Here is a 27,394-nt window from a genome sequence, read left to right as displayed (position 1 = left end):
TATTTTGCAGGGTTACCCCCTCCCATTCCCACATAGAGTTTTTATTACTTTAAACAAAAATCAAATCGCTAGTAGCGAAGCCACTGCTAGAATTTTAAACATTATAAATACAAGTTTATTTTGACTCATTAATGAATTATGATTTAAATATTCAATTTACCATAAAAGAATTTCCTCGGGAAAAAGGAATAAATCAAACATACTCCCACTAAAAAAACATTACTACTTGAGGCAGTAGGCTTTTGATTAAAAAGATTTCGAATACTATATTTAAGGGGAAATTATCAGGGATCTAAAGGGATAAGACAATCGCCGATGAATTGAATTATTCTATTAAACAAAAAATTACACCTTCTATAGATTTAAATTTGTGGTTGAAACGTTTGAACACTCCTCTTTGTGAACAAAACCCATCAAATTTTCTCTCTCTCTCTCTCTCTCTGGGAAATAATAATAATATATCATCCAATGATTGTCCTATCTCTAAATGCCTGCAGTTATCAAACTAAAATTTGTCATAATTACTATTTAGTTGATTTCAACTCACAATACTGTTTATTTAAGTTTCTATTCAAGAAAAACTTATAAACTTAGTTATGGGGTCAAAAATGAAAAGATTGTTTAAAAGATCTAAGGTGAATTACTCAGAGATCTAAAGGGATAAGACAATGGCAGATGAATTGATGTACATCCCAAATGATGAAACACAGAATTACACCTTCTGTAGATTTAAAATATTGGTGGGAACGTTCGAACACTACTCTTTGTGAACAAACCAATCAAAATTCGATGAAAGTCCGCAAAGTTGTTAAGTCAGCTAATATTTCAAAACAATTAATTAAAAAGCTATTATACAACTTTGGGGACTAGTGTAATGAAACTTGTTGCTGGATAAATTAACAACAATAAAATAAATTGATGTACGTCCCCAATGAGGATACACAAAATTACCCCTTCTGTAGATTAAAATTCAACTTAATAAACTACGTAACAAAATTCCATAAAAGTTCCCAAAGTTGTTAAGCCAACGAAGAAGAACACTTTATTAAAAAACTTGTGTAATAAACAGCCCATTGTCACCTCCCTCCCTGCGTTATTGTCCTTGTTTATGTAGTATGATCTCGCAAACAGAATCGAAGGGATGGAGGAGTCAACACTGGAGAATATTCTCAGGTAAATCTGGCTAGGGAGGGGTCTTCAGACTATAAATCTGGGTAGGGAGGGGTCTTCAGACTATAAATCTGGGTAGGGAGGGGTCTTCAGACTATAAATCTGGGTAGGGAGGGGTCTTCAGACTATAAATCTGGGTAGGGAGGGGTCTTCAGACTATAAATCTGGGTAGGGAGGGGTCTTCAGACTATAAATCTGGGTAGGGAGGGGTCTTCAGACTATAAATCATTACTGTACCCAAAGTTTTATAAACATGACATCAATTTCGATACTGTGGGTATTTTAAATAAATCTTCAGTATTTGTTGGTTCCCTAGAAAAATTAAGGATTCAATCATTAATGGCTTTTTTCTTCCTTTTTTGATGCAATTAATAGAACACCTAAAAAATATTTAAGTTTTTATTTAAAAAGTACAGTAAAATCTAAAATTCAAAACTTAGGTGTCAACATCTAAAAATGGTTTTAACGCATTTTTCTTATGCCTAAATCTTCTACCCTTTGCAAGAAAAAAATTTGATTTTCTGTAGTAGACTTTGGGGGGGCCAGTGCTCCTTCCCTGGTTTAGATATGACCTTCTTCAAACTTTGATATGTTCTAGTACATGTCTCCAATATTATCTGTATACATTTTTAGCTCTATATCTCAAATTTGAAGTGTTTAGCAGCCATTCTTGCAAAAGGTTGAATATCTGAGCATAAGAAAAATGCGCTAAAACCATTTTTAGATGTTGAAACCTAAGTTTTGAATTTTAGATTTTACTATACTTTTTAAATAAAAACTTAAATATATTTTGTTGTTCTATTAATTGCATTAAAAAACGAAGAAAATAAGCCGTTAATCATTAAATTCTGATAACTATAATTGGGGTAAAATTGCTTTCAAAAAAGTTCTCATAAAAAACACACACTGTATTTTAGAGAGAAAGAAGAAGAAAGTAGACAGATAGAAGCAGAAGAAAGAGAGTTCCAGAGACAAAGAAGAAATAGAGAGAGAAAACTTATTTCTATTGAGGTATAAACATCCTTATATAAAAGTAATAGGATGTGTGTCTGTGTGTGCTGAAGGATCTTGCCATCCACTAGACCAATATGGTTTTCCTTTACAGTGAAGCTTTTCATAGGTCCGAGGACGATTTATAATTATTTTGGGGGGTGTTATCTCCAACATACCAAGAGAAATCACCTCTGTAAAAATCACTCCTAGCCCCCCCGCCCCCGGCCCCCCCCATCTAAATTTTTTTACCATAAAGTTGAGGTACTGCTGCTATGTCATACGAGTTACATAAATAGTAAAGTATGTGGAATGCCTTGGCACATTAATTGGCACAACTAAATGCAATACACAGTTAAACTGTTTTTAAACTATTTTTGAATGGGGGGTCAAAAATATGCTAGGACACCTATAGAATCAGACTGCAGAGCCCAAATTTGAATTAAGTCCCCAACAAACTTTTTTTGGGGGATTTAAAAATTAATTTTTACTGTTGCTCTGGTCATTTTGACCAGATCAAAAGGTCTTTTTTACTTCGTGTAATATTGTAACTTAGTGAACAATTTTATATAATTCACTTTATACTGATACAATAAGAAAAACATTACTCTGTTCAATGGAAATAATTTTTTTTTCTAAAACAATAAATTTCATTGAAAAATCTGACATAATACAATAAAAAACATAATGCTGAATTTAAACCAATAAGAAATCTTCTTTCGGATCTACTGCAGTTCACGGTAAAATATTGCTGGTAACGAATATTGCCAAAAATCTATGAATTTTAAAGGCTGCTAGCTGCCAAACGGCTGAACGACAGATCATGCCCGCACACTGTTTTAAGCAGCATAAGAAGGTCCAGAAATAATCTGGAATAGCCATAAATCAATAATGCATATTTATCTTGCAGTGCAGAGAAATGCGCGAAAAAGGCCTATTTTACGCGTTTTTTCTTCAGTGAAGCTTTCCCTGTGCATCATTGGATATTGGCTATTCCAGATTATTTGTAGGCCTTCTTAAACCGCTTAAAATGGTGTGCGGGTATGATCTGTACGTTCAGCCGTTTGGCAGCTAGCAGCCTCTAAAGTACATAGATTTTTAGCAATATTCGTTACCAGCAATATTTTACCGTGAACTGCAGTAGATCCCTTCTTTCATTTCAATTCTTTATAATTTCCGAAAGAGTGTTTTCACAAAGTGACTTATTTCAAACATAGTTAAATAATTTTATTTATTAAAAATGAAAAGAATGAATGAAAACCCTACTCATAAAAGATAAATACTTTTTAAAAATATTTGTTGTATTGCATAAACATTTGTTGTCATCTTAATTTATTTAACCCTTTACAGCCAATTTTTATGTGTTTTAATGTATAATAGACATGAAACATTTTTATGTTAATTCATTGATATATTGTAAAGAATTAATTTTTAATTAGTATTGATAGATAAAATCAAAAGACCTAACTTTACTGTATACTAGCATACAATATTTACGAAGCAAGACACTCTAAAAGCTGAGTATTTTACCTACAAAGGGAAGAAACATCACGATTCAGTAAAAATTATTTAATCCATAGTAAAAATAAACTTTAAAATCCTAATAAAAATTGATGTGGGCAATTGTTCTCATTTTTGGCTTTGCAGTATGATTCTACAGGTGTCAAAGTATATTTTTGATATACCTTTCAAAAATAGTTTAAAAACAGTTTAAACTTCCATACAAAGGGCGTGCAATGAAAGGGTTTATTGTCTGTTAAGTGCTACTTTCCTAAAAAGAAACATTGTCCCCTTAGAGGCCTCTAGTGGAACTTTAAATGTTTTTGTTTGTTAAAGTCTCTACGATAATTTTTTATGTTACGATACCTACCTCTTTATGTTACGTTGTAGTCTCCCAGATATTAAATTTTTTTTTGATTTTTTTGTCATTTCTGTTGGGAGGGTGGATGTACCCTCCCCCAAAATAGTCATAAATTTCCCGGGACCTATGAGAATCTACCCTGTTAAGTAGAACCCGATCGGTTCAGCGGTTAGCGAGATCCTTCGGTACAGACACACAGACAAACATCCTGTTACTTTAGTATAAGGATTGATAGCTGAACCTGAAAGCAGCCTCGCCAATAGGAGTTGATTGTTTTACAGGTACTTGTCCGCGGAATTGAAAATGATAAAATCAAACTTTAATAATAAATGTTGTTAATAAACAAGTTTGTCACAAATTTCCATACCAACACATTTCTTTTTATAAATTAATAATAAGTGATAGGTTAGGTTGTTTATTACTTTAGGTACAGTTATGTCAGGTCAAATTTTGTATTGGCTATTACGAAAAAGACATAATAAAAAAATGCGTGTTTAATTCTCTAATAAAATATTTTATTTTTTTCTATTTAAGCTCTGTAAAAATACATAATTGTGTATTTATGACGTCATTCTACAATCAATATTATGGCCGTCACTGCGGCTTTTGATTACGCTATTTACACTTGAAATTGTATATCAAAAGAATGCCAACAGTTTTAATATGCATTATTATATTAAAGTCAATTAAAAGAGTATATTTTTTATTTTATTTACAGGAAGAAGAACTATTAAAACGAGAGAGTGAGGTATATTTCCTTATTTACGAGCTAATTCGGTGCCTTCCCTTGAAGTTTCTTGCGAGCAAAGAACTCCCCTCCCCCATTGGAAAAATGGGCGATTCTTTCTTTTCTTTGTGCCTAACCCCTGCGGGGCTACTCTCTACCCAATAAAACCTAACCTAACCTGATTTACTCTCCCTCCACCCCCCCCCCACATTATTTCTCATTTTTAATTTATATCAAAACAAGGGGAGGAAGTTTTGTGACCCACTTGGCAATAATAATTCATTACTGATCCACAAAGTTTTATGATAACGTTTTCTTATTTGTTGGCTGAACAACTTTAGGTACTTTAATTGAATTTTGATTGGATGGTTTATTAAGTTAAGTGTTTAAATATTTCAACCAACAATTGTAATATAGATAATGGGTTATTTGTGTATCATCAGTGGGGAAGTACATCAATTCATCGGCCATTGTCTTATCCCTGTTAAATTTAGATCTACTTTGTTAACAAACTTTTATGAGAGACCGACAAACGGACATACCATATTAAAAAAAGGTTCAATAATAAAAAAAGACAAAGATTACTTATATATTTTTTATTGTTTTTTAAACATTTTAATTTTTTGTAAAAGTTAATATACATTTATATATCGGTATGAATGCAATTTAATTTATAATCACAGATACATTTAAAATGCATTTTTTTTCATATTATTTTTATATTAAACATTAAACATTTAATATTTTTTTTTATTTAGAGAGACCAGAAAAGGGCTGATCTGAAATTGATGAAACACAACAATAAATTAATCAATGAAAAAGTTGGTAAGAATACCTTTTTAGCATAAAAAATTTACATGATACAAGATAACAATTTCTGCTTTTTACTTTCCTTTCCTTTGGCCTTTTCTTGGTTTCTTGAGCATGTCTTTGAAATAAGAGCTCTCACATAATTAATCATAGCCTTACCCTTGGAAAATGATTCTGGTTCGACGAGCCAGGTGCTCAGAAAATCCGCAATACCGCTGATCAGCTGTTCAGGTATGGACAGCTTGCTAGTGCCAACATCACTCATGACCGCTCGCTGTGTGGGCAACCCGTTGCGGACTTCGGTAAGCTGTTGCAGCGCTCGGCCGGTCAGCGAGTAACTGGTCAGCGGCTGTTCTAAACATGTGGTCAGGATGGTTTCAATGACATGGCGAATGTTCTGGAACCCGCTGTTGGCCTGGTCCATGGAGAAAATAATATCCTCAAAACCTGGGCTACCATTCACAATTAAACCCTTGTATCCGTTACCCTGGCCAAAATCAAAATATGTTACATTTCTGATGCCGGAAAGTTTAAAAATTTCTTGTGCATTGCGACTGCGTTTCAACCTGCGAATTTTAAGCGGTCTCGGGTTAGAGTCCTTGGATTTGTCTTCTGTTTTTGCTTCTGTGTTTGTTGGTTGGGTGGTGGTTTGTTTTTGGCCGATGATTAATTTCATCAGCAGCTGGTCTCTCCATGGTTTCAAAGCCTTGATGTCAGCTTCTGTAAAAGCATTGCTGGCCTTCATGGTGATGGGAGGCAGTGTGTGGCCTTCCTTCTCCATTGTGGACCACATGCTGTGCAACTCCTTCTCCTTGTAATCCAGGTAGGCGTTCCCGTGACCTGGCAACTGCTGGATACTGCTGGTCTGCATCTGATTTGTCATATTCATCCCTCCATTCATGGTCATATAGTTGGATTCTGTAAACTGGGGCTTTCTCAGCATATGCGGGGAGGAGGTGATCAGGTTGGGCGGGAATCCTGGATAGCTGGCGATACCCGCCAGCGGATTGGCCTCGGCCAGGCTGTGCCTGGCAGCGGCTGGCATTAAAAAGTTGGAGGCTGGATCAGTGCTGGAACGTGATTCGTCCTGTACCAACTGCTGATTGGTATGTGAGGCACCTGATACATTTTGATAATCAAAGTTTGTAATGTTTTGATAGTCAGAGGTACAGGGACTTGTTCTGGATAATTCTGTTATGTTCTGGTAGTCGGAGGCGGGACTATTCCTGGAGGTCGGGCTGTTCCTGGGGGATGAGTGACTGCTGGAGCTAGAAGGGCTGGATGGCTGCTGGTCTCCTGATATGTTTCCTAAAGTAAAAAATGATATTAATTATTTGTTTTAATATATTTTTTATACATGGCATTTAAAACTTACAAATTTTTAAAAATTTATGCAATCAATTAATTTTCTTAAATTGCAGAAATAAAATAACAAGGTTGACAACATTCATTGTTGCGCACTTGCGAATTAGAAAAAATAAGAATTTACAAACGGAAAAAAATAAATTTTATAGCAAATGTTCTTTGGAAAGAAATATATTATCATAAAAAAATCTGGAATCTATTTTGGATAGCAGTAATTTACCACATTTAACCCAAAGAGCTATGGACTTACGGACAAAGGGATTTATAAAGAGACTGTGCTACTAAATTGATGTACATCCTCAATGATGATACACAAAAGTACCCCTTCTGTACACTAGTTGTTACACTTAGTTGTTGCAAGGTGTTGACACTCAACTTAATGAACCAACAATATAGACCCCAAAGTTGTTCAGCCAACGAAAAAGAAAATTTAAAAAAAAACTTAGGGGACTAGTGTAATAATAAATAGCCCAATGTCCCCTAACTCCCTGGCTACTAATACATCAAAAGATTTTGTTATAAAATAATTTAGAGTGCAATAATAGTTATCGCATCGTATTATAAACAGCTTTCCGCGGATATAGAATGTACAATTATAAGATTAAAACCAGTTTTTAATCTTATGATTGTACATTTCTATATTCGTAGAAAGCTGGATATAATACGATGTTAGACATAGTTTTTTCGTATGGATGAGAACCGGTTCCTAGCCACCGGATTCGAATGAATACGAGAAAATAAAATTATTATTTACCTTGAAGATTTGAATTATTGCTATCATGTGATGTTGGAGTTAGCATACCCGATAATCCAGATATATTCTCATAATTCTCGTAGTTCAGAGACATCTCCTAAAACAGAGAAATTTTGTTAGTAAATCACGAATAGTGTATAGTTATCAGATGTCCTATCTATAATCAATTTTGTTTCAGTTTATTTTATTTTACATGAAAGATATTATACTTTACTTTGGTGTAGAAATGTACAAAGACGGACAGATGGATATTCATATTTATAGAGGGTCCTACGACAAACGCAGGAGTCCCAAACGTCGGAATAGACAAACGCTGGAGTGGACACTTAACCTAACTTATTTTAGACTACCTTTTAGTTTTTTTTAAATGCATAACCCCTGCGGGGGGCTTATTTGTACATTCATATCTTAACCTAACCTAATCTGTATAGAAATACTCAATCAAATTAATATTTTTACACTCGTTTGTCCACTCCGTCGTTTGGGACTCCTACGTTTGTCACTACTTATTAAAACACACAAAAGAATCAATTAGTTATCATAACTTTTGTCGCATCGTATTATAGACAGCTTTCCGCGGATATTATAGTAAAAAAAAGTTTTACCAGTTAATAAAACTGGTATTAATATTATAATTGTATTAAATATTCGTGGAAAACTGTCTTTAACACAATTCTATACATGATCTTTTAATATGGCTGAGAACCGGTTCTAATCCTGCGGATATTAATCGGTTTATAAGCTATACTGGAAAACTTTTACTCGCCCTTCTTTTGACAGGTTTAAAATATTTGTTTTATAAAATAAAAATTTCCAGAATGGTTTCGAATCCGATTAATATCCGCTGTATTAGGACTGGTTCTCAGCTACAAGAAATCATTTATAGCATCGTATTAGAGACATTTTTCACGAATATTAAATTATTCATAATAGAATTACCTGTTTAAACTGTGATCCATTTTGTATCTTTGCAAGTTGTTCTCTTCTCATCTGTTCACTATGATGCACAGGACTCAAACTTGGCACCACCTGGCCCACTGGGGACTGGCATCCGCCGTTGCCCGCCGCCAAGAACATTTGGCCGTTCTGCGGCACTAGCTGTGGCGGGGTCTGAAACTGATTTGGCTGCATGTAATAATTTTGCGGACTGGTGAGCAAAAATTCGGACCAGTCCATCGGCGGGGGATACAGATAGGGCGGCGGGTTGCGGTACGGCGGCGGTGTCGGCAGATTTGCCAACATTGGCGATCCAGGCAGCGTGGCGTTGGCCGGGCTGGCGGCGTGGAGCAGCGGCGAGGAGGTTAGCAAAGACGCCATGTCATAGGCTGTTGTTCTGGCCAGCAGCGAGTTGTCACAGGTTGACTTAGGTGTGGACCAACAGTTTTCATAATTGGGTATGTTGCCAGCTGCGGGGGCATCATTGTGTAGGACCATGCCTGTCGGCACTCGGGCCTCGGATAACAACATTGTTATATTCTATATAACTGAAAAAAGAGAAACTTGCAAGTAACTAAGTTGTACACTGTCTGAAGTTAAAAATTAGAGTGAGGAAATTAGTGGGTCTGTGGCGCAGTGGTCACCTCGCTTGACCGTCCGTTTAATATGGGGGGGGGGGGGTATAATTGGGGGGATTTGATGCAATAAAAATGATGTGAATTGCATTCTTAAATACTTGATTCTCATATTAAATCTTCCTCAGAGACTTTATTACCCCCACCCTTAATTTACAACCCCTTCCTTGCTCTCCCTTCCCTACCCTATTCATTTCGGAGACAAAATATAAATCCCCCACTCTCTTAAAGCTCCTCCCCCTCAAATAACAACCCCCCTTTTCGCTTAATTTTCATATACAATCCCCCAAAAACCCAAACCATGTGAACTCTTGAAAAAAAAATAAACTACTCCGCCCATTTTTTAACTCAGCACAATGTCCAACCCTTCCCCAAAATGAATTGAGAACCAAGGAACAAATCTCCGCCCATGTTTAGGATATTAACCATAAAATTTAAAACGCACCGCATTTTTTTTATATCTCCTCGTTCACATTGATTTTTGGCGCAATTAATTTTTTGGGTCAATTAGGAAAATTTGTATGACATTAAGTTATTTTATTTGTTTAAATATCCTATAACAACTTTTAAAATTGTAAAATTTACACGCGAAGCTTTTATATAAATAGAGTCGGTGAGTAACGGTAAGCTTTTTTCTTAGATTTGGACATGTTAGAATTGCCTATCGATTTTAAACTTTGTATGTTGATTCCTATAACAATTGATATTTTATACATGCTGTTTTTAAAATCGAAGCTTTTCTATAATTAGGGTCGGTCCGTCCGTCCGTGCGTCACAGACAGTTAGCTCTTTACATTAATTTAAAACGTTAGAATTGTCCTATCGATTCTTATAACAGATAGGTACGATTTAGAAAGCGTAGTTATTTTATAATCGTTACCAGAATGTCCGCACGTCCATTTTAAACATGTTGATTCTTAACTTTTTAAACAACAAATTTTTATGTGATAAAATTATCTGATTTATCTGATTTTTGGACTACTAATTCCTAGGACAACAGAGTACAATGTCATGAGCAAAGCATCTCTATAATCAAGTCTTTAAATTGCAAGTATGGCCTTAAACAATATCATGTATTTACGCAGTTTTTTCAACAAATCTACATATTTACATATTCTGATTATTCAGTTCTGACACTCTACAATTGTTATTGTTTGTTTGTCCTACCTTTTTTTTATACATACAAAATTGAATTAGCGCAGCAATAACAATGGAAAGCAGTTAAAACGAAAAATAACATTGAAGCTAATAACAAAATCATATGTAAAAGGAACAAGGATGACAACATCCATAAAATCAGATGAATAGGATAATTACATAAAAAATTGTATTATTAGACTTGTTTTAGAAATGCATCGCTAGCTCATAACAAAAACTTTTTCAGTTGAATCGTTATTCCAAACCTTAAATCCTACTTTAAACAAGGATGTCAACATCCACAAGTAACAAAGCATAAAATTAAAAAGAATGGACAAAGCTTCGGCACCTCGGGGCTAAAAAACTGGTTTTAATCTTATAATTGTACATTCTATATCCGCGAAAAGCCGTTTATAATACGATGCGAGAAATAACTATTAAATGGCCGACAGACTGTCAGACAAAGTAAATTATACACTTAATGCTCAATGATACAGGGAATCTTCACCAAAATTCTTTCATTCGTCTTTCATCAATAGCTGCCGAGAAAATCATATTTCCCCCATAGCGTTACGGACGGATTGACTGACAGACATACAAAAAGAATAATAGAAAAGATTCGCTTTTAATAAGAAAAGAATATTTGGCGTTCTTCTCTTTTACATTAAGCTTTACATTAGTACTATGTTTTTTTTATTGAACAAAAGTTTTGCTTAATTTAACCTACTTACCATTAACATAATTTAATAATCAATATATAATTTTCTTCATTGACGTGGGGCTTAGTATATTTTAAGAGCTACTATCCTATGCAATTTTCATAATTACTGTTTGATTTATAAAACCCAATAACAAACTTTTAAGGCTTTATTTAATTTGCGCAAAAGATTTTTTGAAACCTAGTAGGTACACAGAATAAATAAAATTATTGATTTTATAATTAGTGATTTTATTGTATAACTACCTAGCCATAATTAAATTAAAACTTGTTGATTTTTAATTTCTTTAAATTTTGACTTGTTAAGTTGATACTTTACCTTGATCTTATTGAATTTTTAAAAGCAAGGCTTTTCTATAATTAGGGTCGGTCCGTCCGTAATGGAAAGCTTTTTTCGTTAATTTAGGCATGTTAGAATTGTCTTATCGATTTCAAATTTTGCTAGGTGATTCCTTTATTATTTAGGTACGATTTAGAAAGCGTAGCAACTCTATAACCATCACCAAAATGTCCGTACGTCCATTTTAAACATTGATTGATTTTAAACGTTGATTGATTTTTTTACTTTTTTAACAACAAAATTTTATGTGATCCAATCATCTGATTGATCTAATCTGATCTGAAGCAACTCTATAATAAAGTCCTAAAAATGTAAGTATGTCCATAAACATTATCCTGAATCAAGCAGTTTTTTAACAAATATACTTACAATTTTGCTTTGACTCTTATACATTTATAATATGATTATTCAGTTCTGACACTATACAAGTGTTAATGTCCGTTTTCCTACCGTTTGGGTGCTTCGCTTTTATGGATGTTGTCATCCTTGTTTTATGTAAATTCCTATGACGAATCACACCGGTTTTGTTAGCTCACGGTCTAACGAAACTTGTTTTAATAATCTTAAAATTATTTGTTTATTTTATTTAAATACTTTGCGCTAAATAGATAATAAATCTTAGATGAACAGATAGAAGCCTTGTTCCGCAAGCGAGATGAAATCCTAAGAGACCAGGAGGCCAGTGAGAGAAACTTTGAAAACAGAATAAGGTGCACGGACTTTCAAGGGGGGGGGGGTTGTTGTTCAAGGGCGATCAACTGATTTTATCCTCTACCCGAATGAAAGCAGGGCTGTTGAAATTTCCCCCATCAAGAAAACCTCTTGATACAATATTTGCCTAAAAATTTGGGATAATTTACATCAAAATTGTGAGTTGTACTATGTTAGGAAGAGTTATAGTCTCTAATATTTGCATTTTTACCCAACCCATAATAGGGGGTTTTCCAACCCTAAGCCCAGTTCACAAAAGACGAAGGTCGACCTCTGGAAATTTTAGGTCGACTAATAGAAGCTTTAGGTTGGCCAATTTTATAAAGGTATTTGTGGGTTGTACTTGTTTAAGTTGACCTACAGAAAAAAATTGTCGACCTTTTAAAGTTATTTGTGAACTGGGCATGTAAAAAAGTTTAAAATAGTTATTTATTGCAAGTGTTATAGGCAGTTTTCCGCGAATTTAGAAATGAAAGATTATACGATTTTATGATTTTATATTAATATTCGTAGAAAATTGTCTGTAATACTTGAAGTCCCCAAAGTTGTAAATGGTATTGGGAATCTATGCTTGCTAATTTCCTAATTGATTGTAGTGAAATGGAGACGGAGATAGATGAGCTACGCCAGAGCTTAGCTCATAGAATTAAACTATATGGAGATGAGGACTATACAGGTATATATGCTAGCAAGTAACTATGACCCTAGAGGCTTCTAGGGGTACTCGATGTAGTCGAGTGGGGGAGGGGGTAAATAAGTAAATTTGTTGCAAAACTGCTTAAATGTTTAAGGACATACTTACATTTTTAGGACTTAATTATAGAGAAGCTTCGCTTATAACATTGTACTTTGTTGTCGTAGGCATCAGTAGTCCAAAAATCAGATGAAAAGGATAACCATTCCATTTCATAGTTGTTGTCATAAAAGCTAAAAATTACTGAGTTTTACGATTATAGAGATGCTACGGCTACCTGAATTGTATCTTATTGTCATAGGAATCATCATGCAAGGTTTCAAATCGATAGGACAACTATAACATGTCTTAATTAACGAAAAGAGCTAACCGTTAAGTAACGGACTGGCCCTAATTATACAAAAGCTTAGCTTTAAAAAACTACTAATCTTATTTAAGATAGAAAGAAGCACTTTTTTATGTAATTTTTGCACCTATATGTTATAAGCACAAAATCAAATAAATTTGCTTAATTAGCTTCCGTAACCCATTTTTCTCTGTAATTATAATTAAGTGGGATAGAGGGGACATTAGGCTGTTTATTACACTTGTCTCCAAGGTTTTATAATAACGTTTTCTTATTCGTTGGCTTCACAACTTTGGGGACTAACATTGAATTTTGATTGGTTCGTTAATTCAGCTAAGTGTCCAAATGTTTCACCTCCTGATCGTAATCTACAAAGGGGTAATTTTGTGTATCATCATTGGGGATGTACATCAATTAATGTACATCCCTTTAGATCCCTAAATTATTAGGCTTTAAATTTCCTTTACCCTTCCTTTTATTTAATTAATATACCCTCTCAAGTGTTTAAATACCCACCCCCCTCCTCTTTGTTATCTAAATATTGAATCTTGGGAATTGGGCGGAGTAAAGCCCACGACCCTGGAAAGATTGCGCCAGTTATAACCCCTTTTGCTTTACATTGGGGTTAAGTAAGGGATCTTAAGGCTTCATAGATTTATAATTAAATTAAAGTACCCAAAGTTTTTGATCAATCGTAGTTTTTAAACTTTGGGTACCAGTGTAATTTAAACTACAATGTCCTCTTACTCCCTGCTTAAAGAACGATTAAAAATATTTTCAAATGTCTAGATGTCGATTTTCGTGAATACAGGGATTCAAGAGATTCTTCTTTGGAGAGCACTTTTTCCAGGTTAGAAGAAGCGAAGCTACTCCATAATTTACCTTTTTCTGTACGTACATGAGTCCCTACGACGATTTTCCCGGCTACCATTTAAGATAGACATCTGATTTTTTTGGTGAAGATACCCTTTACAGAATACAACTTGGTCTGTCTGTCTGTATGTCGTTCATGGATGTTGTTATCCATAACGTAGCTTCTCTAATACTTGGAACAGTTGAGAACATCTGATAGTTACATTTAATTTGAATATTTTTCAGAAACCAATTCATTTGAAGGGAAAAAGGATTTTAATGTCCATAAGAAGTACAGTAAAAAAAAGCAAGCAATTGTTTTTGTTAAATCAAATTGATTTTTGCAGAAATTGTATTAAAATCAATTTTGAATATGTAATACTAGCCTCTTCTGGAAGAACTGTTTCCAGGTTTAATTATTACACTACGATGGGGGGTGTAATCCCCCTCAATATCAAGAAGGGGGTATAGAAAAATTTACATGTTTCGCGCGATGATTTAACAATATATTTCGAAAAGCTTTGATGTTAATCTATCTAAAAAAAAAATTGAAGTTGGAATAAATAGCCATTACAACACGAAGCTGAAAAATATCTATTTCACGCATCTTTCTGGCAAAATCCTGTGGACGCCTCTGATTAGAACAATTGAAATTTTACATAATAAATCACTCCTTTTTCTAGGCATATAAAAGTTGCCCCTACTCAGCGGATGCTATTCAGCCAATTAATTCCATTTGAAATTGCCGAGAAATTAATATTTTGTTGGTGTAGAGTTGGCGTAACACTTGTTTTTTTTTTATTTAATTAAGGGAAGTGGGTAAGAAGGGGGAGAAAAGAGGGAAAGAAGATGTGTGGAAATTTTCACTTAGAATTGTATTTCCCTGCTCTTACTCAAACAATGATTCTTGTTTAGAACTCGCAGTCCTAGTGCTCCCCAGTATTCTCTCTCTGTCGACAGCTTTCAAAGGCTGCCAGAAGCTGCTATATATGCCAGGTAGATAGATAGATAAGCCTATGAAAAGGCAGCTTTCAAAGTCTCCTGAAACAGCTATATATACTTAGTAAAATAGATACTATTAAGAAAGCTTCAATAAGCAGCTTTCAGGAACTTCTAAAAGCAGCTTTCAGAGGCTGCCAGAAGCTGCTATATATGTCAGGTTATATAGATAGATAGAAATACCTAAAAAAACAGCTGTCTAAGGTCTCCAAAAGCTGCTATTTATATTCTTAAATGGATACACCTCTATAAAGAAATCTTCAATAAGCAGCTTTCGAGAGCAGCTTTCAGACGATTACAGAAGCTGCCAAACATGGCATATTATATAAATAGATAAAAAATATCTATAAAATCAGCTGTCTAAGGTCTCATGCAAAGCTTCGAGAGCTGCTTTTAGAAACATCTATAAGTAGCCTCTATAAGCTTCCTTAAGCAGCTTTCAGAGGCTTCCAAAAGCAGCTTTAAAAAGCTTCCAAAAGCTGCCATTTATACCGGGTTATATAGATAGATTTTTAAAAGGTACTATTTGGGATAATTTAAATGAATATTAAAACTAAGCAAAACCAACATTAAAATATGATATTTTTCAGCATAAACAAGACTTATGACGCCTCTAAATTTGAAGGTAAATATTATTCAAATTCAATTCTAACAGTGGTTTTATTATTACTTGGACCTTACACCAGATTATCATGTAATCTAATAAGATGAAACTTTCAGCTGGCTAAAATAACGATCTTCTCTATCCACCCCGTTTACCCATCCCCTTTCTCTTCTATTTGATGAACGAACTGACCAATAAATGAAGTCTATGTTAGCAACCTAAATTGACGACAATTTTCCCTGTCATAATATCATATCAATTTTATTAACAGATTAACATAATACGACGACATTTAGGTTTACTTACATTTATATAAAGAAAAGTTCATAGAGGGAGGGAACATAGAACTGTAAATTACACTGGTACCCAAAGTTTTATGGCCACGTTATCTTATTCGTTGACTCAAAAAATTTGAGTAGTTTTTAAACTATTGGAGTTTTAACTTATCAACCAATAATCAATATAATAAAGTAACAGGATGTTTGTGTGTTTGTGTGTTTGTATGTTTATACCGAAGGATCTCGCTAACCGCTGAACAGATCGGGTTCTCCTTGACAGGGTAGATCATCATATGTCCCGGGAAGGTTTATAACTATTTTGGGGAAGGTTACTACCACCCTCCCTAGAGAAATACATTTTTTTTAATTTCTCGATTTTAGAAAGAGAGTTCAACGAAAAATAAACGTCAAACGCAAATTAGCCATATTTTGAAAAACATTTAAAGTGCTACTAGAGGCCTCTAGGGGCGTAGCCGCTAGTTTTAATCTAAAGAAAGGATCCTTCACTAATATCATCCATTGTCTTATCCCTTAAGATCCCTGAGGACAAGTAAAGAATTTTAAAGGTTGATTAGGCTTAATGTTAAAAGTAAAGCATCTCTATAATAAGGTTATTAAATATGAAAGTATGTCCATACTAAGCATTGTGAATTTTAATAATTTTGAGACAAAAATATTTTTTTGAATATTGGTAAATTTTTAATGTTTTATTTGTTAATGTATGATTGAAGCGAAGCTTTTTTATAATTCAGTGTGTCCGCCCCTCCGTATGTAACGGTTGGCTCTTGTAGTTTAATTAATTATACTATAAATTTTCATAGAATCTTCATAAATTAGCCCTAAAATGTAAATATGTCCCTAAATAGTATCTTGTTTTCAATTATTTTATCACATTTTTTGACTTCAATAAATTAAAAAATAATATTCTGCTTATTTAGTCCTGGCTTTTGTATTCGTTTCTCATACCATCTAATTTTAGAGCTTTGCTTTTTGGATGTTGTCATCCTTGTTAAATTAAATATTTAGTTGAGAAGACAAGGGGAGAAAATGTGCAAGACAGCGTAGCTGCAGACCAACCAGATAATAGTCAAGAACAAGAACAACACAACTTGGAGCAGTCCAACTATCCCACCCTCACAGGATTCAATATTTTTCAGTATTTTGTCATTGCCACAGTAGGCCTTATGTTTCTTAGTTTGGTTGTAAGATTCATATTTTACAGTCTTATATTTGGGCTTGTTACACATTTATTGAATTTCGTATTTAAAAGATATTTGTCATAAAAAACAATAAAATGAATATTTAAATTACATAAGATTTTCTATTAATTGTGTATATTAAATCCATTACATTTCGATTCATAGTAACCAAACACATTATAGATAAAAAGTAAACATATTCAAGGCGGGAGGGGCCAATAAGCTGTTTATTACACTAGTCCATGAAGTTTAATAATAACATTTTCTTATTCGTTGGCCAAACAAATTTGAGGACTGTTATTGAATTATGATTGGTTTGTTCAATAAGATGAGTGTCTAAACGTTTTTAATACTAATTTTATCTGCAAAATGGGTATTTTTGTGTAACATCAGCGGAGATGTACATTTATCTGCCATTGTCTTATCCTTTTAGATCCCTGCTATTTAATAGCCCAACAATTGAAGAATAAATATAGAATGCCGCGTTTGATATTTTTTAGACATTGATTGATTGAACGAAGACGATATCGTTAGACAGAGTATACAACTTAAGAATTAAAAATTTCAAAATTATTATTTTACCCATTTGTATAATTCGCTTTTGTTGGTACGTCCTTCATAGAGAGAGAAAATTATTATCTTGAATCCATTTTTGCTGCATATTAATTAATGCATCTTTTTAGAGCTGTATTAGACATTATACAAATGGGTAAAATAATAATTTAAAAGAAGGTGTATCAACTTTTTCACTTTTTATTTAAGATAGCTAGCCGGCTCTTTTAGTAAGTAGTAGATGTAAAATTTTTCATAAAATTCAGATATGCAATCGGTTTTTTTGTAGACCTCTTATTTTTTAAGTAATTTAAGTTTTTTAAAAAAATAATTAAGTCGGTTTTAAGGTACTAAAACGCAACAAAATAAAAGAAGAAAATGGCCAGTATGAACAAAAATAGTAAGATCATTAATTTGACACCTTACTTTTAAAATTCTGTTGAGTAATTATTGAAAAAATCAATTTTTTTAATCTCGGTTTAATAAAAACTTTAAACCTAAATATTTTATCAAACAGACATAAAAAATATGGGTTCATATATACCTTTAGAATCAGAAAAATATTACGAATCCATTCTAAGCGAAATTGAAAAAGTTTTAAAAAATTGTAATAAAAAATATAAAAAATAAAAAGTTTATTTTAAGAATTGTAACTACTAAACTAGCCAATCACAAATCGCGAAAATTGACGAATCGCGAAGCTTAACCTATAAAGTTAACCAATAGAATTGCCCAAAAAAAAGGAGAACGTTCATACAATATATACAATAGATACTACAATAAATATAGTGATATTACAGAACATGTAAAGAATGAAAAATTATGAACAAATATGCATCAGTCTGTTTATAAACTTCAAAACAATGCAGATAAAAATACATTATTGTTTCTTGTGTTTAAAAAATATCTGCTACATTGCATTGTCTTTTGTTTAGGTTTTGTTCAGGTTTTATTCAAGCTAACCCTTTAAAGCCGAAAATTATGATTCTTAAAATAAACTTATATTTTTTATTTTAGTTTTATAAAAGTTTTTCAATTTTGCTTAGAATGGATTTGTATTATTTTTCTCATTCTAAAAGTATATATGAACACATACTTTTTATGCCTGTGAGAGGACATTTTTAATTTCAAAGTTTGATTAATCCGAGGTTAACAAAATAGATTTTTTCAATAATTACTTAACAGAATTTTAAAAGTAAGGGGTCAAATTAAAGATCTTACTATTTTTGTTCATACTGGCCATTTTCTTCTTTTATTTTGTTGCGTTTTAGTACCTTAAAACCGACTTAATTATTTTTTAAAAAAACTTAAATTACTTTTAAAAAAGAGGTCTACAAAAAAACCGATTGCATATCTGAATTCTATGAAAAATTTTACATCTAGTACTCACTAAAAGAGCCGGCTAGCTATCTTAAATAAAAAGTGAAAAAGTTGATACAACTTCTTTTGAATTCTTAAGTTGTATACGCTGTCTAACGATATCGTCTTCGTTCAATCAATCAATGTCTAAAAAATGTCGAAAAAACGCAGCATCCTTTTTTAAGAACCCATCTCAGATCTCCAATTCCTTAATTGGACCAATAGCAAAAAAGTGTAAAAATAATCCATGCAACCACATTGTCTATAATACAAAGTAGAACGATGTCTGTCTGTTTGTTTGTCTGCTAACCGCTGAACCGATCGGGTTCTCCTTTACAGGGTAGCTTCTCATAGGTCCCGGGAAGGTTTATAACTATTTTCTTGGGGGGGGGGGACACCCCCAACCACCCCAAAAAATGAAAAATACCCCGCCCCCCCCAAAAAAATTCTTTTAAAAACTAAAACTAAAATAGTGGGGTCGACTACCCCCCCCCAAAAAGAAAATCCCCCCTCAACAATTTTTAAAAAAAATTTTTCTTTCAAATTTAAATACGAAAAATTGGTTTGATCAAACCTCTTGGGGCAAAGCCCCTAGATGCTAGGGGCGAACCCGCTAGTTGATTAAAAAGTGGAGGAAGGGGATAATAGTTATTTCTATTATAAACGGCTTTCCGCGGACATAGAATGTACAATTATAAAACTAGTTTTAATCATATGATTGTACATTTCTATATTCGTAGAAAACTGGATATAATACGATGCTAGACATAGTTTTTTCGTATGGATGAGAACCGGTTCCTATCCACCGGATTCGAATGAATACGAGAAAAATTTTGAATAAAAAATAAATTGCTGACGAGGATTATACCGTAGTTTCAATATCATTGAAAAATATTGATTTAATTTTCAGCCTCCATGAAGAATATGAGTTTTGAATGATTGCTAATGTTTTATTAGTAGCGAGGCTGCTCTATAATTCACTTTGTCTGTCCGTCAGTCCGAAACGCTATTGATAAAACGTGATTTTCTCTAAAGATAGACAGCTGAAATGTTTAGCGTTTAATAAGTTTACATTACGCCAAGTTTCATCAAGATTTACATGTTAGTTGGGGTGCCAGATCGATTCCTAGATTTTAAATTTTTCTCGACTCCTATTTAAAATAGATATCTGGAATTTTCAAGTGTTGAATTAGTTTATATTATACTAATTTCAACAAAGTTTTGCTAGGATATACATACATATTGGTTGGGGTGCTAGATCGATTCCTAGATTTTAAAGATTTTTCCTATTTTTCCCCAATGTCCATCCATAATTCTAAAGCTTTGATACTTGTGGATGTTGTCATCCTTGTTTTCAATATACAGGGTATCACATTAATTGTCATTTTAAACAAGGATGACAACATCCATAGAAGCGAAGCACTGAATTGGTAGGACAAACGAACATTAACACATGTAAAACTGAATTAGCAGAATATAGAAAACGTAGAAAGTCTAAACAAAATTTTAAGTAAATTTGTTGCTTAAATACAAGATAATGTTTAAAACATACTTATATTTTTACTTGGTTATAGAGAGACCTCGCTTATAACATTGTACTATGTTGTCCTAGTAATCAGTATTAAAAAAACCCAGATAAATAGAATAATTATGTCATGTAAAAAGTTGTTGTCTAAATTAACGATAGAACTAACCTTTACGGACGGACGGACGGACCGACCCTAATTATAGAAAAGCTTCGCTTTTAAAAATATTGAAATCAAAATTTAATGTTACTGAAAATAATTCTTGTACTAAATATTGTAGTTTAAAATAAATAAATACTCCCTTTATCACATAGTATTTTTGTATTATCGAAGCTGCTTTATTACAGGTTATGTCTGTCAGTCTGCCCATGTGTATAGTAATAACGTAGTCATTAAGTTCTACTATTTGAACTTAAGTTTTATATCTGTTTTTTTTTTACAGAAACTTTTGTCTATTTATTGCTCCCCATCCCCCCTCCTTTATATGGTAAGGTAGAGTTTATTTTTTGATATATATTATTTTTGAAAATAAAATATTCTTTAGGCTAGGGGCGCGGCTGATAATGACTTATACAAAGTACTTATCTATAATACAAAGTAGAATGATGTCTGTCCGTCCAACTGTCTGTCTGTCTGTCTGTCCGTCTGTCTGTCCGTCCCCTAAGATCTCGGTAACCACTGAACCGATTGGATTCTACTCTTCAGGGAATATACCTACTGGTCCTGTGGTGGTTTTAGGCTATTTTCTTGGGGGGTGGGACACCCCCAACCCCCCCCCCCCCCAAAAAAAATCCCCCCTCATTTTTTTTTCTTTTTTTTTCTGAAGATTTCCTTGGTCCTTTTACGAATTTCGCCAAAAAATTTATTTGATCACCTCTTGGGTCAAAGCCCCTAGAGGCTAGGGGCGAAGCCGCTAATAGTACATAAACAAACGTGCTTAGTGATGTTATTTTGACAAAACCATGATGAATTAAAATTTAAAAATATTGGCATACAATATATTGAAATCTTGTTTTCACTCATAGATTTACATTTAGATAAATTTCCAGGGCGGGGATTTAAGCGACGATTTCATAGACAAAATATACCCTAGATATTAGAAATCCAAAGAAAATATTTTGGTTTGTCCGGTAAAATCCGGAAACCACGGAACCAAATGAGTTTTCCATTTTCTTATAAGACCATGGATGGTTTTAGGCTATTTCATTTTAAAATTATGTATTTTTGAGAATGTTGACACACCCCCATTTTCAGGGAAAAGGATAAATATCTCCAAAGGGGGAATTCAACTTATTTAAGATGGGAGGAGGTAAAATAGCGCACTTTAATATGCGCAAAAACATTTATTCATCCTAAAATTATCTAATTGGGGGGTGGGGGGGGGGTTTAAATATACATAAGTGTGGTATTTGCCTCCCTTTCTTAAATAATTTTTTTTTGGGGGAGGGGGGGGGAGTTGTGGTCAATCGCCCCTTCACCCGTCTCCCGAGATTGTATTTCTACTATTTACCGATCTAATGCACGTAGCTGCTCTATGAATTTGGTTGTCCCCTAAAGATATATTTTGTTGTAATAGATAATCTAATTTCTGAATAAGCAGTGTCCACCTCACACACACACACACATACACACACACACACACATACACACACACACACACTCACACCTCCCCACGTCACACATCTGGAGACTATTTCTTCAAATATTATTATCAAAAGCGAAGCTTTTCTATGGTTAGGTCAGTCTGTCCGTAACGTTTAGCTCTTTTAGTTAATTTAGACATGTTAGAGTTGTCCTATTGATTTCAGGATAATTCCTTTAACAGTTAGGAAAAATCTAGATAGCGTAACAACTCTATAATCGTTACCAGAAAGTCCGTATGTCCGTATTAAGCAGGTTTGCAACAAACATTTACTTAAAACATTTTTTAAACTTTTAATTTATATTCTATTTATTCAGTTCTCTACAAGTATTAATGACCGTTTGTCCTACCATTGTCATGCAGAGCTTCAGTTTTATGAATATTGTCATCCTTGTTTTATGTAGAGCATTTCAGAGATCTTAAGGGATAAGACAATGGACGAAAAATTTATTTACATCTCCAATGATGAGTATTATTTCTGTAATATGAAATTATTTATTAGAAAGTTTAAATACTTCTTGTTTTAACCAACCAATCAATATTCAATAAAAGACCTTAAATTTTAAATTTCAATAGTACAGGTACAATTTACAGTTCATTGTCCCCTCCCTTCATGAGGGCTGACACATTTTTAAAAAACAAGGATGACAACATCCATAAAAGCGAAGTTGCTTCCTAATAGCATTATACTTTGTTGTCCAGGGAATCAATATATCAAAAATCAGATCAATCGGATGATAAGATTACATAAAAATTTGCTATTAAAAATGTAAAATAATCAACATGTTTAAAATGGACGTATGGACATTCTGGTAACGATTATAGAGTTGCTACGCTTTTAAATCGTACCTAACTACTAAAGGAATCACCATGCAAATTTTGAAATCAATAGGACAATTCTAACATGCCTAAATTAACGATAAAAGCTGTCCGTCACGGACGTACGGGCGGACGGACTGACCCTAATTATAGAAAACCTTCGCGTTTAAAAATATAATTATTTCAAGTAGAGCAGCTAGAATTCGTTCGTCTGTCACTCAGTTATAAGAACTGTATAGTAATTTTTCAAGTTTAATTTTAAAATGAAAGTTTCTAATATTATTTCTTATTTAAAGGTGAATAATAATTAAATATTATAGTCAATCATTTTTAGGTATGATTATATTTTTATCATGGATCAAAAGGGCTAATGCAATAACTAATTGATGTACATCCCAAATAATGATACACAAATTTTCCCTTCTGTAGATTACAATTAATGGTTAAAACGTATGGACACTCAATTTAATAAAACAACCATATCAAAAATCATTAAAAGTCCCCAAAGTTGTTAAGACAACGAATAAGAAAACGTTGTTATAAATCTTTGGGGACTTGTGTAATAATTCTCTCTCTGTGTCGCACTTATAATTAATGTTTATAATTAAACATGAAAAAATTTATACAAAAAAAGATTTGTTAGAAATGACAAAAAAGTAAATAAATAAAATACATAGAAGCAACGTTGTCGCAACTAATAACAAGGATGACAACATCCTAGAACCACAGGACAAGAAAACATTCAATTTTGATTGGTTGGTTCATTAAATTGTTCGTTCAAACGTTTCAATCACTGTTTACAAAATGCAGGACAAGAAACTGATTTTATGTCTGACTTTCTTGATTTTTTAATAATACAGTGATTACTTTTTTTCTGATTAATTCCTAGCTACCAAACTATGTTGATGTAAATAAAAGTCTCGTACTATAATATGTAATTCTGTATGTCTTTTTTTTAAGAAATACATATCTTTAAAACAAAACAATGTTAATCTACAGAATGGGTAATTTTGTGTTTCATCATTGAAGGTGTACAAAGTTAAGTAGTTAGTAGCTTCGCTGCGAAAAAAAAATATGAAAAGAATTCTAACCTAATCTAATTTATGAAAAAAATCCAGTAAATCTTGTTACCAAAATAAAACTAGAAAAAACCTAGCATCTTGTGAATTAAAAGCAAGCTTTTCTGCAATTAAAGTCTGTCCATACGTTTATCCGTCCATATATCCGTCTAGTTTCTCTAGGCATTGACTATGCATGATGATTCCTGTAACGTTTATGTAAGAGTATCAAAATTTTATAACTTTTTTACAAAAAGTTTTAATATACTATAATCATCCTATTTATTTTTTTTGACAGAATTATTCCAAGGACAAAAAGGTACAATATTACAGCGAAGCACCTCAAGAATCAAGTCTAAAAGATGTAAGTGTGTCCTTAAATAGTATCCTGTATTTAATTAATTTTGCAACATATTTTTAATAGACTTAAAAATGTATTTTCCTGCTTATAAAGTTCTGTGTTTACAAAATTGATTGGAAAGCAAATAAAAATCACCATTTTATGTTTTATTATATGTTTGCTATGCTTTCTTAAAGTAGAATGTCGGAATGAACCAGAGAGAGGGGACAATGGGCTGTTTATTACACTTGTTGCCAAAGTTTTCTTTTTCGTTGGCCTAACAACTGTGGAGACTTTGATTTGTTGGTCAATTAAGTAGAGTTTAATTTCAACCATTAATTTTAATCTACAGAAGGGGTAATTTCGTGTATCATGATTGGGGACGTACATAAGTTTATCGGCCATTGTCTTATCCCTTTAGATTCATGGAACAGACCCTGTTATTACATCACCATTCTTGTCACATCTTTCAAATATTCAAGTTTAAAAAACCGATGCTTTTCTATAATTAGGTCGGTCCGTTCGGAATGTTTATATCTTTTCTTTAATTTAAACAAGTTAGAATTTCCTATCGATTTCAAACTTTATATGATGATTCCTATAATTATTAGGTACGATTTAGGAAATTAAGCAACTCTATAATCGTTATCAGAAGGTCCATACGTCTATTTCAAACATGTAGATTTTTACTGTTTTGACAACACATTTTTGTATGATAAGATAAGCGAAGCATCTCTGTAATCAAGTCCTAAAATTGTAAGTATTTTCTTAAACGTTATCCTGTATTTAGCAGTTTTGCAACATAGTTCCCCAAAGTTTTATAATAGCATTTTCTTATTCATTAGCTTAACAACTTTGGGGACTTGGTAGAATTTTGATTGGTTGGTAATTGTAATCTGTAGAATGGGTAATTTTGTGTATGATAATTGGGGATATACATAAATTTATCAACCAATGTCTTATTCCTTTAGATCCCTGAAAATGATAACATCCATGAAAGTCAAGCTCTGAAAAAGTAGAACAAACGAACGTTAACATCTGTAAAGGTTCATAAATTAATAAGCAGAATAAAAATTAAAGCTTAAACAAAATATTTAAAGGTAAATATGTTATAGATTAATTGTATTTATAGAATACTGTATAATAGTTGTCTGAAAAATCATTTTTACAAAAATCAGAATAATTTTTATCACATAAAAATTTGTTGTTAAAATTGTTAGAAATAAGCATTTTCTAAATTAGCTACTGAACTTTCTGTTAACATGTCAAGCTTAAAATTGATAAGACAATTCTTACATGTCTAAATTAATAATAAGAGGTACCTTTTTATGTGTAGAAAGTCAATCAAATTAAAATGTAGAAAGTCAATCAAATTAAAATGTAGAAAGTCAATCAAATCAGAATATTCCAACAAAGTACAAATTAAATTGCAATGAAAAACAAATAAACATGATTGTTGAAATAAGACAGTGTTTGAACAGGCCAAAATTGTATTAGTGGTCTTGACCAGAGAGAGAGCGGGATAATGTGCTGTTTATTTCACTAGTCCCCAAAGTTTTATAATAATATTTACTTATTCGTTGGCTTAACAACTTTGGAGACTATAGTGAATCTTTATTGGTTGGTTCATTAAGCTGAATGTTCAAACAGTTTGAACCACTAATTGTTATCTACAGAAAGGGTAATTTTGTGTATCATCATTGGAGATTTACATCAATTTATCAGCCATTGTCTTATCCCTTTAGATCCCTGGGACTTGCCATAAAGATATAGGATCGAGTCAGAAATACGAAAGAAAGGCCCTTTTTAACTGTAGGGAGAGTAATTGGAATTGAAATTAGACTAGTTTTAGAAAAAAACTTTGGGTTATTTTATCAAATCTTGATCTTTTTAAAACAAACTTTCAGTGTTTTAATCAGCAGAACGGGTTATTTTGTTCATCTTTGTTGGGGATGTACATCAAGAACAGAAAACGCTCGAAAAATTGCGAATTTACGTGTGCTGAGATAAAGTTTGCTGCAAATTTTGGATTATATATCTTTTTATGCTATTTGAAGGAGGATTAAAAAATATTCTTTGGAATGACCCAAAGGAAAAATTCCTCCTCCCCCCCAAAGAAAATTATATTTTAAAACAATATATAACGTGTGTTGTGTACTCCCCATCCCACTAACTATGCCACTAGTAGACTTTGTTGTTAATATATTCTTGTCAAGGGATCTTGTAGGACAATGTAGGATGAATTATTGGTAAATAAATTTGGACACTACTCATTAGAATGAAACAATAAAAAAGTTCCAAAAGTTTTAGATACAACGAATAAGGTATTGTTGTTAAAAATCTTTTGGGTTCAAGTCTAATTTACAGTCCAAAGTTTCCTTCTTTCCCTGCGTAGATCAGACTTGATCCAAATTTTAAAAAAACGTGAAGTATATACCATTTAAGTAGAAATTTTCACGTAATTAGGGATTGAACAATGGAAACAAAATTCACCAATTTTTCTTATTTTGGCTAGTTTATAAGACTTTGAGTTATTAGTGTAGAATACCGCTAGTTCATTACTTTTCTAGTGGACAAAGCTGACTGAAAAAATCAACATAAACACTAGGGTAGGTCGATTTGGGACATTTTTTTTTCTGAGGCCAAAGCGGGGATCTGCAAATGATTTGTATGAGTATAATACACCCCTGGATGATTTAAACTTTGTCCTCAGTCTTAAAACCGCTGACGACCAGACATTCAATTGTATAGCTATTTGTAAATGGGAGTCAAAAATTTATTGAATCAGAACTATAGCTTCATGGTGCTCCCAGGAAAGGCATTGAGGAGTAGAATCAGGAACTTTTGATCGTTTCAAAAAATCTCGTTCCTAGCCTGAGAAAATCTAAAAACCTCTACAAATTGGACAATTCTCAATAAACCTTTAAAAATGTGTTTTTTTAGTGATTTCTAGGGCTAGGAACGAGATATTT

At 32.8% G+C, this 27,394-nt stretch overlaps 2 protein-coding genes across 3 annotated transcripts; one reads left to right on the top strand and one right to left on the bottom strand.

The window, feature by feature from the left end:
* Positions 1 to 514: 514 nt before the first annotated feature.
* LOC145319675 (uncharacterized) lies at positions 515 to 20,863 on the top strand. Of its 2 annotated transcripts, XM_080161960.1 has the most exons (12): positions 526 to 635; positions 1,115 to 1,173; positions 2,088 to 2,181; positions 4,740 to 4,769; positions 5,507 to 5,573; positions 12,066 to 12,153; positions 12,751 to 12,830; positions 13,984 to 14,044; positions 14,962 to 15,042; positions 15,636 to 15,670; positions 16,954 to 17,067; positions 19,948 to 20,863. In XM_080161960.1, exons 1-12 carry the CDS (start codon positions 597 to 599, stop codon positions 19,974 to 19,976), a joined length of 777 nt encoding a protein of 258 aa, XP_080018086.1. In that variant the 5' UTR covers positions 526 to 596; the 3' UTR covers positions 19,977 to 20,863. The 2 variants fall into 2 exon arrangements, with proteins under 2 accessions (XP_080018085.1, XP_080018086.1); XM_080161959.1 differs by lacking the exon at positions 19,948 to 20,863 and having other exon boundaries at positions 515 to 635; positions 16,954 to 17,225.
* Positions 5,516 to 9,205, bottom strand: LOC145319664 (uncharacterized). The gene is made up of 3 exons (XM_080161945.1): positions 8,617 to 9,205; positions 7,678 to 7,774; positions 5,516 to 6,866 (listed from the first exon to the last, which is right to left on the bottom strand). The coding sequence occupies exons 1-3, from the start codon at positions 9,142 to 9,144 to the stop codon at positions 5,602 to 5,604; spliced, it is 1,890 nt and encodes a 629-aa protein (XP_080018071.1). The 5' UTR covers positions 9,145 to 9,205; the 3' UTR covers positions 5,516 to 5,601.
* Positions 20,864 to 27,394: the final 6,531 nt, after the last annotated feature.

This window comes from Acartia tonsa, chromosome 5 (genome assembly GCF_053477335.1).
Source record: "Acartia tonsa isolate MP-2025a chromosome 5, ASM5347733v1, whole genome shotgun sequence".
Classification (NCBI taxonomy): domain Eukaryota; kingdom Metazoa; phylum Arthropoda; class Copepoda; order Calanoida; family Acartiidae; genus Acartia; species Acartia tonsa.
This window is presented reverse-complemented; position numbering and strand designations above follow the sequence as displayed.

Coding starts and splice junctions, on each gene's coding strand:
- LOC145319664 (XM_080161945.1), bottom strand. CDS start 9,144: ATGTTGTTATCCGAGGCCCGAGTGCCGACAGGCATGGTCCTACACAAT. Junction 7,775..8,616: donor ATGGATCACAGTTTAAACAG/GTAATTCTATTA, acceptor TCTCTGTTTTAG/GAGATGTCTCTGAACTACGA. Junction 6,867..7,677: donor CAATAATTCAAATCTTCAAG/GTAAATAATAAT, acceptor TTTTTACTTTAG/GAAACATATCAGGAGACCAG.
- LOC145319675 (XM_080161959.1), top strand. CDS start 597: ATGGGGTCAAAAATGAAAAGATTGTTTAAAAGATCTAAG. Junction 1,174..2,087: donor ACACTGGAGAATATTCTCAG/GTAAATCTGGCT, acceptor ACTGTATTTTAG/AGAGAAAGAAGAAGAAAGTA. Junction 15,043..15,635: donor GAAGCTGCTATATATGCCAG/GTAGATAGATAG, acceptor GATATTTTTCAG/CATAAACAAGACTTATGACG.